Source organism: Sapajus apella, unplaced genomic scaffold (genome assembly GCF_009761245.1).
Source record: "Sapajus apella isolate SASKATOON/1434 unplaced genomic scaffold, GSC_monkey_1.0 scaffold248, whole genome shotgun sequence".
In the NCBI taxonomy this organism is placed as follows: Eukaryota; Metazoa; Chordata; class Mammalia; order Primates; family Cebidae; genus Sapajus; species Sapajus apella.
In genome coordinates, this window is record NW_022437188.1 from 247523 (window position 1) to 261059 (window position 13537).

General features: G+C 52.1%; 1 protein-coding gene across 3 annotated transcripts in view; it reads left to right on the top strand.

The window, feature by feature from the left end:
• The window catches only part of SCAMP5 (secretory carrier membrane protein 5), a 27473-nt gene extending 15168 nt beyond the window's left edge, over nucleotides 1–12305 (top strand). For 2 of the 3 annotated variants that reach the window (XM_032271762.1, XM_032271764.1), the window contains 6 exons: nucleotides 3922–3976; nucleotides 4829–4957; nucleotides 7507–7663; nucleotides 8747–8848; nucleotides 9266–9383; nucleotides 9633–12305. In XM_032271762.1, coding sequence (XP_032127653.1) covers nucleotides 3970–3976; nucleotides 4829–4957; nucleotides 7507–7663; nucleotides 8747–8848; nucleotides 9266–9383; nucleotides 9633–9827 — 708 coding nt within the window. In that variant the 5' untranslated portion in view covers nucleotides 3922–3969 and the 3' untranslated portion in view covers nucleotides 9828–12305. Of the gene's footprint in view, nucleotides 1–1587; nucleotides 1627–3921; nucleotides 3977–4828; nucleotides 4958–7506; nucleotides 7664–8746; nucleotides 8849–9265; nucleotides 9384–9632 lie in introns of those variants that run through there. The other variant, XM_032271763.1, reaches the window with a different exon arrangement.
• The last annotated feature ends 1232 nt before the right edge of the window (nucleotides 12306–13537 follow it).

The window sequence follows — 13537 nt, forward strand, 5'->3', positions numbered from 1 at the left end:
CCGGGTTCAATTGATTCTCCCACCTCAGCCTCCTAAATAGTTGGGATTACAGCATGCCCAGCTAATTTTTGTATTTTTTTGGTAGAGATGGGGTTTCACCATGTTGTCTAGGCTGGCCTCAAACTCCTGACCTCAAGTGATCCTCCTGCCTTCACTTCTGAAACTGCTGGGATTGCAGATGTGAGCCACCATGCCTGACCTCTTCTTTACATCTGTATAATACTCTATATTCAAATAGTGACATTTAGGTTGCTTTCAGCATTTGGCTATTGCAAATAGTGCCATGTTGAATAACGTGTGTGTTTGTCATTTCTTATATGTAGGTAAATGACTTAACAGGAGCAGGATTGTTAGGCGAAAAGAAAACTATATTCTTATTATCTTATACAAAATGTGTAACATACAGTCTGTTCTACATCTTGCTTTTTTTAACTACTGATGTCTTTGGAGATTTTTCCATATCAGTACCAGAGAACCTCTTTCTCTTTTTAAAATCTTTAACAGCTGCAGAGCATTTTTAAAAATAGCTTCGGAACAGTCCATTGTATGACTGTACCATTGGTTTAATCAGTCTCCAACTGATTGTTTCTAATCCTTTGTTATTACAAACTGCCACAATTAACGCACCTGTGCGTGGGTATCATTTCCTGATTGTCTCTATTATGTCTTTCTCTTTTCTTTTTGTGGTAGATGTTACTGTTTTTTTTTTTGTTGTTGTTGTTGTTTTTTTAAGACAGAGTGTTGCTCTGTTGCCAGGCTGGAGTGCAGTGGCATGCTCTCGGCTCACTGCAACCTCCGTCTCCTGGGTTCAAGGGATTCTTCTGCCACAGCCTCCTGAATAGCTGGGACTACAGATATGTGCCACCATGCCTGGCTAATTTTTGGATTTTTAGTAGAGACAGGGTTTCATCATCTTGGCCAGACTGGTCTTGAACGCCTGACCTCATGATCTGCTCACCTCAGCCTCCCAAAGTGCTGGGATTACAGGTGTGAGCCACCACACCCGACCCTTTACTGGGTTTTTATATCTGTATTTGATCCCATATCACGAAAGGGCCCAGAACATTGTAATTGCCCAAACTTTTAATCGGATCCAGAGGAATTTGACTGGAATGCTAGAAGTTCTTTGTGATTTTTTTTTTCCTTTCAGATAGTCTTGCTCTGTTGCCCAGGCTGGAGTGCAGTGGTGCAATCATGGCTCACTATAGCCTCCACCTCCCAGACTCAAGCAGTCCTCCCACTTCAGCCTCCTAAGGAACTGGGACTACAGGCGTACACCACGGTGCCTGCCTAATTTTTTATTTTTGGTAGAGATGGAGTCTCACTGTGTTCGCCAGACTGGTCTTGAACTACTGGACTCGAGTGATCCTCCTGCCTCGGCCTCCTGAAGTGCTGGGGTTACAGGTGTGAGCCACTACGTCCAGCCTGAAGTTTTTGTTTCAATGCAAATGTCTCATGGAAGTCTAACACACAGGAGAGTGCACAAGTTGTGTCTATGCTTGGAGAATGTTTAGAGTCCCTTGAGCCTAGGAATTCAAATTAGTTTGGGCAATATGGCGAAACTCCATCTCTGTGCATCCAGCACCCCGACCAGGAACAGGTGCCCCAGTCGCTGCCCCCTGAAGGGTAATACTATCTTGACTTCTAACACCATAGATGAGGCTTTCCTATTCCAAAACTTTAAGCAGATTTCTGCCCAGCTTTTAAACATTGCATCGCCTTAGCACTTGCTTGTGGACCATTTTCTGCTGTTGACTATACAAATGCCCACCAAAGTTATTGTTCTAACATGGTGATTGCCGCTTGTTTTCCCTGGCCTTAGCTTGCCAATGATTACTTAGTATGGGTCAGCGAGGCCTCCTGCTGAACACCCAGGAGCAGAGCATGTTTGTACACTCCAGATACCTATAAGATGCCATGGCCAGGTGTCCCCCAGCAGCTCAGACCCTGCAGGTCCATAGCACAGCTGTTTGTCCTTTCCTGGAACCTGCACCTTGTCTCACACAGGCTTGTCATGATGGGTCTCCGCCAACCACTCAGGGTTAAGTGGGCAGAGAGTCTTCTGATTGCTCCCTTTCCCCTGCTCCCCAAAACCCCCTTATGACCCCTTCAAAATTGTCTCCTGAGGGTCTCAGGAAGCATATCCTGCCCACTTCGCTTCTCTAGTCTCATCTGCTGTCCTATTTGCACTCTGCTTTGACCACAGTAGCTTTCTTTCCCTTATGATAGATGGCTCATGCCTGTAATCCCAGCACTTTGGGAGTCCAAAGGGGGAGGACTGCTTGAGGTCAGGAATTTGAGACCAGCTGGACAACACAGCAAGACCTCCTCTGTACAAAATATTTAAAAATTAGCCTGGTAGCCTGTCCCTGTAGTTTAGCTACTCAAGGCTGAGGCAGGAGGCCGGCTTGAGCCCAGGAGTGCCAGTGCACTCCAGCCTGGGTGACAGAATCAGACCCTGTATAAGAAAAAAAGTGTGAAACTCCTTCCTAGTGAGGATCTGTCTCTGTATGATGCTTTCTCGTCTGCCTAGAAGGCTATTTTGCCCAGGGAACTCCTCTTGATTCTTTAGGTCTTTGCTACCACTTATATTTAATTTCCCTGAGGCTGGGTGCAGTGGCTCATGCCTGTAATCCTAGCACTTTGGGAGGCCGAGGCAGGTGGATTGCTTGAGCCTAGGAATTCAAATTAGTTTGGGCGATATGGCAAAACTCCATCTCTACAAAAAATATAAAAGTTAGCTGGGCATGGTGGTGCATGCCTGTAGTTCCAGCTACTCAGGAGGCTGAGCTTGGAGGATCACCTGAACCTGGGGACGTTGAGGCTGCAGTGAGCTGGGATTGCACCACTGCACTTCAGCCTGGGCAACAGAGAGAGACCCCGTCTCAAAAAAAAAATGTTTTTTTTAAGATGGGGTTTCACCATGTTGGTCAGGCTGGTCTTGAACTCCTGACCTCAGGTGATCCACCCGCCTTGGCCTCCAAAGTGTTTGGATTACAGGGGTGAGCCACCGCGCCCGGCCAAAAAAATTTTTTTTTAATTAAAAAAATTTAGGCCAGGCGCGGTGGCTCACGCCTGTAATCCCAGCACTTTGGGAGGCCAAGACAGGTGGATCACGAAGTCAGGAGTTCGAGACAAGCCTGACCAACATGGTGAAACCCCATCTGTACTAAAAATACAAAAAAATTAGCCGAATGTGGTGGTGCATGCCTGTAATCCCCGCTACTTGGGAGGCTAGGCAAGAGAATCGCTTGAACCCAGGAGGCGGAGGTTGCAGTGAGCCAAGATCGAGCCATTGCTCTCCAGCCTGGGTGACAGAGCAAGACTCCATCTCAAAAAAAAAAAAAAAAAGTAATTTCCCTGACCCCCCAGACCAGATTAGATCACCATGACATATGCTATATATGTTTTCACAGCAGCTGTGCTTGCCTTTTGTATGATTTACTGCAGAGGTGATTGACTGTTTCATGGGGAGAGCAGGGACCAAAGCTTTTTGCTCCTTCTCTCTCCCAGCACCATATAAATGTCCTAATAAATGAACAAATGGCCAAGGGCAAAAGGAGCGAAGGGAGTCTGGCCTGTGACCAAGGCTGGGGCTCAGTCTGCAACTCAAGGTCAAGGAATAGAATGTCACTTGGCTTTCCCTGTATGGGGTCCCCTCTCAGGTTCCTTTCCCACCCTTGGGTGGGGTTTTTGGAGGGTGGATTTTGTGCCTTGAGACAGAGGGCAGGAGCAGCTGGGAAGATGTAGCTGGTGGAAGGGTGGCTCTGGGAGGAGGGAGCTGTCTCCACTGTGTTCACGGCACTGTGGGAGTATATGCTGGTTCCGCCCTGGGGAGCTTGCAGCCCAGATGGGCGTAGAGAGGAACCGGGGTGGGCACAGCCCTGATCTCATCCTTCTCTGGCTTTTCTTTCCTTCCAGGTCAGGACAAAGAGGTGTGGGCAGGCCACTGGGCCAGCTGGTACCATCATGGCAGGTAAGGAGAGGACCAGGCTGTGTGAATAGGACCTGACAGTAAGCATAGCCTGGGTGGCCCTCTTCTTGGTCCCTGTATCTCCCCTAGTCTTTGGAGGCCAGATTCGTTTCATCTCACTGTTCCCAGGCTTTCTCCACTCTCCCCACTGAGGCCTGTCTGAGAATCTCAACATGACATTGTCTAGCTCTCTGTCAGATCTTGATTCCTAGGGACCAGGAATTGAGCACTTTGATGTCTTTGTCTTGCTGTCGGTCTGCCTGATTAGCAGCAGCATGGGTGGCTCAGTCTGCCCCTCCTCCACCGCCCCCCCCCAACCTCCCGTCTCCATTGCTTTCCAGTACTCTGACACCTTTTTTATCTGGTTCAGAAAACTCAGAGGTACAGAATGCCGAGCTGGAGGGAACTTTAGGGACTGTGTAGCCCAGCCCCCACTCCAGCAGATAAACTGAGGTCTAGAGAGGGGTGATAACTTGCCCCAGAGCACGAATGCTGAGTAGAGGCTGGAACCCACGTCTGTAGATCCTCACGCATCCCGCTTCCTCTGCCTGCAGCTGCCTCTGCTGAGAGGGTGGCACCTTGAGGCCCTGAGACGGTGTCACTCAGAATCAAAAACAACAAATGCTGTCTGACAAGGTGACATCTATTGTTTCTGATTCTGAGTGACACTGTCTCAGGGCCTTTGGCTGCTTTGGGATCATCACGGCTGACCTGGGGAGATAGGCTGGGTGGGGAAAGCAGAGTGGTCGGTGGCCACAGGGGCCAATGGGGCAGCACAGCCAGGGAAAGGATGGGCATCTTGGATTGTTGGGGGGAAGACTGGAAGTGATGCTGTGTTGTGTGTTTCATCCACAGAGAAAGTGAACAACTTCCCACCGTTGCCCAAATTCATCCCACTGAAGCCATGTTTCTACCAAGACTTCGAGGCAGACATTCCTCCCCAGCATCTCAGCATGACCAAGCGCCTCTACTACCTCTGGATGTGTGAGTGCCATGGGATGGGGGTGGGCCAGGATGGCTGGAGGAAGGAGGGAGACTGGGCCTGCTGGGCAGCGGGGTAGGGGTATTCACACACCCACCTGTCCTTCAGTCCCACTTGTAGCATTTGCATGGACCATAAGTCTTCCCCTGCCAGGCTCCCAGTAGGCTTCTTCTATGGGCCACCTCCCCCACTGGGCCTCATTTCCCTCAGTCTCCCCCTTCTGGGCCTCTCCTCCCTTCCTTCCCTTCCACCCTCCATTCGCAGAGCATCTGGACAGGGGTCCCTCTCTGCAGTGTAATCCCTGTCTTCTTGCTTCCCCTTTCCCTTCCACTGGAGTAACTTTCCAGGGAACCTCTGGGGATTGTCAGGACCTCAGGATTCTGGATTTGGAGAGGAATCCTTCCCTCAAAGCCTCATTTGTCTTGCTTTCTCTGGAAGATTGCTCAAAGAGAGGAGCCTTCAACTGGGAGTTGGGAGCTGTGGGATCAAGTTTGCCTGGTCATTCTGCTTCCCAGGCAACAGGTTCCTTATTTGTGGAAAGAGACTATGGGGCTAGGTGTGGTGGCTCACACCTGTAATCCCAGCCCTTTGGGAGGCCAAGATGATGGACCACCTGAGGTTAGGAGTTCAAGACCAGCCTGGCCGAGATGATGAAAGCCCGTCTCTACTAAAAGTAAAAAAATTAGCCTGGCTCAGTGGCAGGCACCTGTAATTCCAGCTACTCAGAAGGCTGAGGCAGGAGAATCGCTTGAACCCAGGAGGCAGAGGCTGCAGTGAGCAAGACTGCACCACTGCACTCTAGCCTGGGCAACACAGCAAGACTCCGTCTCAAAACAAAAAAAAAAAATCAGTTTTAACACTAAGCCTTTGGGAGATTTTGGGGCAATGAACAGGGATAGAGGAAATGCAGCTGAAATGTTTGGGAAGAAATGCCCACTCATTATGAGGGGCCCTGAGATGGGTGACAGGGTGGTTAGGCCAGACTTGTGGGGCACTCCATCTGACCTGGGCTCTGGGAACTCCACTCCTGGGAAGATCTTGTCCAGAAGCTGGATTTAAGGGCTATAAATACCTCCTTAAGTCCTCACTAGACACCTGCCAGGTGCTTTACTCCCAAGGAAATGTATATAACCCTTAAGGTGCTTAAAGGTTCTATTCAGAAGACAGAGCCACAGATGCCTGGCTGTTTGAGGTTATGTCTGAGCCTTCCTTCCTTCGTTTATTCGGCAGGTCTTTGTGGACTCAGCCTTGTTTTCAAGGAAGGGAGTGCCCTGATGTTAGATAATGATGTGATGCACAGACCTGGGTGTGTGTTAGTGCCAGCATCACTTTCATCTGTAAATCTTTGAGATCCCTGCTGGCCGTGACTCAGTGACACTGTGCCTCCTAGTTCAGCTAGATATGTGGGGACAGAGGAGGGCGAGCCTCAGTCCTGCTCTTGGGGAACTTTTAATCTGGTTGATGGGCTGGGATTTATATCTGGGGAACCTTGAGAGTAGCCCAGGTCTGTAGAAGGTCAGAGGATGGGAGAGGATGAGGTTGCCGTAGCAAAGGAAGACTTATCTGAGGAGCTGGCATGAGAGTTATCTAAGAAATAGATTAGACAGCCAGACGCAGTGGCGCATGCCTGTAATCCCAGCACTTTGGGAGGCCGAGGTGGGTGGATCGCCTGAGGTCAGTAGTTCAAGACCAGCCTGGCCAACTTGGCGAATACTCATCTCTACTAAAAATATAAAAATTAGCCAGGAGTGGTGGCGGGTGCCTGTAATCCCAGCTCCTTGGGAGGCTGAGGCAGGAGAACTCCTTGAACCTGAGAGGTGGAAGTTACAGTGACCAAGATCGCGTCATTGCACGCAAGCCTGGGCGACAGGGCGAGATTCCATCTCAAAAAAAGAAAAAAAGAGAGAGAAGAAAGAAATGGATTAGATAAAGACTGAGATTCCAGCCACCATTGCCTGCCCCATTTAAGTGCAAGGTAGATGGTACAATGGCTAGAAGAGATGTTTCCACAAGACCTTTTACTTTTCCCTTTCATGCCCCTACCTTGAAAGAGAAAGCGTAAGGTCGGTTTCCCGTGTCTTGAGCTTGGTGATTACTGTGGGTCTGGGAGGGTCGGGGCTGAAGCCGTTCTTAAAAGGACGAGAGCATTTCTACCACACTGGGGCTTTGGGGCCCTTCAAAGGGGCTTGCTGGGCAGAAGCTCTGGGTTCTGGAGGCTCTGCTCTCCAGATTTCTCAGGAGTGGGTGCTGGGGTGGGGGGGCTGGTCTGAGCTCCCAGCTTGCTTTCTTACAGTCGTTACTTCCTCTGTGTGTGTATGTGTGTCTCATGTGTCTGTGTGTGTTCGTTGTTATGGGTTGTGGGTCTTCTGTGCGGGTGTGAATCTGTGAATGTGTCTGCATCTCTCTGTGCTTGTCTGCGCTGTTGGCCTGGCTTGACTGTGCGTCTGTGTTGCGTTACCGTGTGCGTGTGTCCATGTCTGCGTGCTCATGTGTCTCTGTATGGGTCTGGATGTCTGTCTCTGTGTGTGCATGTGCTCTCCTGGGCCTGCAGTGAACAGCGTCACGCTGGCCGTGAACCTGGTGGGCTGTCTCGCGTGGCTGATCGGAGGCGGGGGAGCCACCAACTTTGGCCTCGCCTTTCTCTGGCTCATCCTGTTCACACCCTGCTCCTACGTCTGCTGGTTTCGGCCCATTTACAAGGCCTTCAAGTAAGTGGTTGGCGCTAACCGCAGTGCCTAGCCGTCTCTGCCCGTCTCCCCTGTCTCTTCTCCATATCTTTTCTCACTTCTTTTTTTTTTCCTTTTTTTTTGGCCTCCCCCAAACTCACTTTCCCTTGTTAACTTTTGGCTCAGATTGCTGGGTAGGGATTGGGCTTTCTGTGAGTGCCAGGTTGAGGTGAGAGGGCTGGGAGTTAGTTCCCTTCCTCCTCACTCTACCCTTGGGTGGGGGAAATAGCGAGAGACAAGGCCTATTTTTAGCTCTGTCATAACCTTCCTTGGGTAGCTGCATGTTAATTTTGCCTGGGGGGGGCTACCTGTTTTAGTGGGGCTGCCCATCCTAGTACCAGTGGGGCTAGCTGACTTGGTGCCAAGGAAACCATCTATCTATGTGCCAATGGAACCAGCCAGCCATGTACCATTGACGCTGTTCATGTGCAGTGAGGTCATCCAACTCCGTGCCAAATGAACACCCATCCATGTAGCAGTGGGGCTTGCTGTCTTGATGCCAGTGGGTGTTCACCTAGTGCCAAATGGCATTTTCAATCTTTGTGCCAATGTGACTATTCATCAGTGCACCAAAGCTATCTGTCTTGGTGCCAGTAGAATATCCATCTCAATGTTAATGGGGCCTTAAATCTCTTTGTGTCAATCAGGCCATCCATCGCAGTGCCAAATTGCTACTATTTTGGTGCCAATAGAGTGTCCCTTCTAGTGCCAATGAGACTTTCTATATCTGAACCCATGGGACCATCTATTCATGTCATCCCGTGACAATGAGACTGTTTATTCCTGCCTCAATGGATCCATCTATTTCTATGGCAATGAGGCCTTCCATCCATGTAGTCTGTTCCTGAGGAAGTCCCGCCCTGTGTAATGTCACAATGCATAGGCCTACCACGTGGAAACTTGCAAAGATATATGGGTAAAACGACTCCGTTCCGACCTCTCAATTAAGGCCTTTAAATGTCTTCTGTCCATTCTACACGTAAACTTGGAAGGGCTTGGGGAACTTGAAGGCAGAGAAGCCCTGGCTCTCTGCCCAGGTGACGGGAGCCGCCTCCTCTGCCGCAGGACTGACAGCTCCTTCAGTTTCATGGCATTCTTCTTCACCTTCATGGCTCAGTTGGTCATCAGCATCATCCAGGCCGTGGGCATCCCAGGCTGGGGCGTCTGGTAAGAGGCAGGGGTGTGGCCTGGGGCTGGAAGGGGTGGCACCGTGGGTGTGTCTTTTGCCTACTTTTGTGTGCTAAGCTGCTGAGCCTATGGGGCCTGAGTGACTGGTCGTTGTAGTACAGCCATAGCGTCAGAGGAAAGGAGAAGCTGGCAGTGGTTTCTTGGGGGCTGAGGGGTGTCAAGCATTATGGGAAAACCTGGGGGAAGGAAGTGTTGTGTCTGAGGAACACCCTCTGAGCCACAGGAAAGGCGTCTTCTTGAGCCACCGACACAGGCCCTTTGGACATCAGTACAATGGTCCCTCTGCAGCCAATGATACATTTCCTCCCTGTGGCAATGAGACAGTCCCTTCCTCTGGCAGGGGGTCCTGGGCACTGCTCATCCTGCCCGCAGCCCCACACTGGCCTCTTCCTACAGCGGCTGGATTGCCACCATCTCCTTCTTCGGAACGAACGTTGGCTCAGCGGTGGTTATGCTCATTCCCACCGTCATGTTCACAGTGATGGCCGTCTTTTCCTTCATCGCCCTCAGCATGGTACGTGGTCCCCGCAAGGGTGAGAAGGTGGCTTTGGGAAGGGTCCGTGATCTGAAACAAGCCCTCCTCCAAGTTACAAGAGGGTCCCGAGGTCTTCCAAGGGACTCCCTCTGGAGCGGCCTGCAGGACTGTCCTACAGAGGCAGGCATGGGAGGGAGTACTGCTTTTTTACAGTTGGGTCCCATCTATTTCCTGGATGGGCTGCTGTTTCTCTTTGATTAATCCTTCTTTATGCTCCTTTTCCTACAGGTTCATAAATTTTACCGGGGAAGTGGGGGGAGTTTCAGCAAAGCTCAGGAGGAGTGGACCACAGGGGCATGGAAGAATCCACACGTGCAGCAGGCAGCCCAGAATGCAGCCATGGGGGCGGCCCAGGGTGCCATGAATCAGCCTCAGACTCAGTATTCTGCCACCCCCAACTACACACACTCCAACGAGATGTGAACCAGCCACGCCTACCAGGTGGCAGGGCTGGGGCCATTGGGACAGGGGGCTCAAGCCACATCGTCATTTGTGGTGATCAAGCAGGGTTCCCCCTTCCCTTTCCTCTCCCCCAATTTGTACAAAGGACCAGAGTTATATATATATATGTATGTATATGTCTGTCCCCTGGCCCCCACCTTTCGGATTCTGCTCTTGGCACTCAGAGCTGTGGGCTGCGCGTGGAGCTGTCCCGTGCAGTGGTAGCTGTGTCTGTGTCCCCTCGTGAAATAGTGTGCAGTGGAGGTCTCTTGTTGTGGTGCTAGATGTATGTTTAGAGCTAAACCAGCCCCCGCACCCTCCACCTGGCCCTCCTGCCCCTGGCATCTCTGACCCTGGCCCAGGGACCCCTCACAGGGTTGGGGGAGGCAGAGCAGAAGGACTGGCCCCTTCCTAGGGTTATGAGCTGGACCTGTTTCCACTTTCTGTCTTCCCGGGAAGCAACAGTATTTAGTACTCGTGGTGGTGGGTGGGAGGGTGGGCACAGGCCCGGGATATTACCTTGCTCTTCTCATCCATCTAGGCCCTCCCTCCCTCAGCCTCCGCCTCCCTCATCTGTTCCCTGATGTCATTCCCTGTGCTATCTTCCCTTGCCCAGGGCCTGTCTGTCTCCTTCCCATGTGGCTTTTCTTTGTCTTCCCCAAGGCTGAGTATCCCAGTTTTATCTGCTCCTGAGACTGAGCCCAGATCCCCAAATCTGATCTGATTTCCAGTTCAAGGAAGCTGGTGGGGGAGCTGGGCCTTACCCCAATGTAGGAGGAGCATATAGCTGGGGGGTGCAGAGCCCATGTGGGTACCTGACCCCCAGGGGATGGAAATGCAGGTGTCTCCTTGGGTCTGAGAGTTTGGCCTGCAGGGGCAAGTTCCTCTTTTCTCTCCCTGCCTTCTCCTCCTCCTCTCCCCAGAGCCCCCTTGAGCCCCTCTGCCTATGTCCCTCTGCCTCCTCTCCAAGCTGCTGTGGCTTGATGGCTTGATTCTCCTACCCTTACCACACCATGTGCCAGGTGGCATCTGCCTTACTGCCGTCCCTGAGGAGTTGGGTCATGCCGGCCAGTTGTCAGATGTAAATGCACAGCTAGAGCAGAGGGCATGTCGGTGATGATTGGTCCCTGGGGGAGGTCTGGCTGGCTCCAGCACACTGGGGCATCTAGGTATCTCTCAGTGACTATGGATTCCTGGGAATGGTAGCTGTTCTGTTTGAATCTGGTAGAAGGGACAGGGTTCTGTGGACTAGGCCCGGAGGGAAGGTCAGCGGAGAAGGCAGGCAGGGCCCAGTGAGGGGAGCATGCCTTCCCCCACTCTGGCTTGCTCTTGGTAACAGGGCAGTTCTGGGCACTTGAACTCAGGCTCCAGCAGAAGCACAGGCCCAGTCCTCGCTGCAAGCACAATGGCCTGAGTGGGATTTCCGGTTAGGCCAGGTGGGAGAGGAGGCTCTCTGGCTTTAGTTTAGTTTTGTTTTGTTTTCCAAATCAAGGTTACTTGCTCCCTCTGCCTACAGACCTCGGTTCTTGGCTTGTCCTCACCCAGTCGGAACTCCCTACCCCTTTCAGGAGAGTGGTTTTAGGCCCATGGGGCTGTTGTGTTCCAAGTGAGGTGAGAACATGGATGGTGGAGGCTCCAGCTGTGTGTGGGGCCTGAAGGGGAGCGGATTCTCACGCAAAGAGCATCTGCCCATTTCCCACCGCCCCTTCTCCCAACAGAAGCCTGCCTGGGCTGTTTGGACAAAAATCCAAACCCCACTTGGCTACTCTGGGCTGGCGGCAGCTTGGAACCCAACACCTAGGGCTTCCAGGCCAACCTGAGCCAGGGGCCTCTGGTAGTTCTCCTAATGGTCCTTTAAGCTTGGGCCACAACATATGATTGGCTCTCCCTCCTCTCTCGTACCTGAAGAGGGACCCTAGGTCTAGGCCCTTCTTCCCCCTCCCTTCCTTTCCCCTACCCTAGACCTGCGGCTCCCTCTCACTTCTCTCTCTGGTAGCTCCAGGAGGCTTGTGGTCCAGCTCCCTGCCTAGCACTCATGACCTGTTGGATGTTATCGTCAATCGATTTCCTGTCCTATCTGCCTCTTTGGCTCAGATCTTTATGGCCACACCCTGGCTCTACCCTTGGGAAAGATGGATCCCAGCATGTGGCCCAGCTTGTTCAGGCCCTGGGATGCTGCATCTCCAGGCAACTATGCACTTTCCCAGGGAGGGAACCAGTATGAGAAGTGGGGGCAGGGCACACATTCATCTCTGCAGGAAGGTCTGGCCTGGGGTGGGGTGGAGGAGGGCCCAGGTCAGTTCTGGGGTCCCAGTGACCTGCTTTGCCATTCTCCTGGTGCCACTGCTGCTCCCTATTTCTGGAGATGGACGTTCCCCAGCTGGCAGTTGAGCTGCCTGAGCCAATGTGTCTCTTTGGTAACTGAGTGAACCATAATAAAGGGTAACATTTGGCCCTGTGTGTTCTGCTGCGTCGTGTGTCTTCCTGTGGGTTTGCGTGGAGCCTCATGGCAGGGTGTGAGGCAGGGGCATGAAGGTGTGGAGGCTGTGTGGGTCTGTGGTCTGTCATTCCCCGGGACCTACAGCCATGTGACCCTGTGTGGCTCTTTCTCTGAGGCGGCCTTGAGTAGACAATGAAATTGCCACCGAGGCCCCCTGCCTTGGAAGGAGGAAGTGGAAGAAACAGGCTGGATCCCTGGGTGAGGGATGGTTTGGCCCAGATGGTCCACTGCGGCCAAGGGCAGGGGTAGAGCAGAGGCCCCACCTCAGCGCAGGGTAGGGACCCGCAGCTGGTTCAGCCACCTCAATGAACACAGGTTTCTGGGGCCTGTGAGGCTAGAAAATGAAGGAAACAGGGAAGCATGCCCAGTCTTCATTCTCTTGCCGTCTTCCCTTTGCCCATACAATGCCCTCCACCTGGATCACTATTGGGATCCTCTGTCTAAGCTACTGGCTGTCCTTCAAGATTCACCTCAAGCCACTCTCTTTTTTTTTTTTTTTTTTTGAGACTGAGTTTCACTTTTGTTGCCCAGGCTGGAGTGCAATGGCGCGATCTCTGCTCACCGCAACCTCCGCCTCCTGGGTTCAGGCAATTCTCCTGCCTCAGCCTCCTGAGTAGCTGGGATTACAGGCATGCACCACCATGCCCAGCTGATTTTTTGTATTTTCAGTAGAGACGGGGTTTCACCATGTTGACCAGGATGGTCTCGATCTCTTGACCTCGTGATCCACCCGCCTCGGCCTCCCAAAGTGCTGGGATTACAGGCGTGAGCCACCGCGCCCGGCTGCCACTCTTTCGAGAAGGCTTTCCTAGACCAGGTGTGGTAGCTCACGCCTGTAATCCCAGCACTTTGGGAGGCTGAGGAGGGTGGATCATGAGGTCAGGAGTTCAAGACCAGTCTGGCCAAGATATTGAAACCCCGTCTCTACAAAAAACTATAAAAATTAGCTGGGCCCGGTGGCAGGCACCTGTAATCCCAGCTACTCAGGAGGCTGAGGCAGGAGAATCACTTGAACGTGGGTGGCAGAGGTTGCAGTGAGCCGAGATCGCGCCATTGCAGACTCCAGCCTGGGCCACAGAGCAAGACTCCATCTGAAAAAAAAAAAGAAGGCTCTCCTGCCTGGAGGTGTTGCTTCCTCATGGAGGACCTTACCCTGTCATTTTCTGTGTCCCTGTTTCTCTCAAGAACAGGG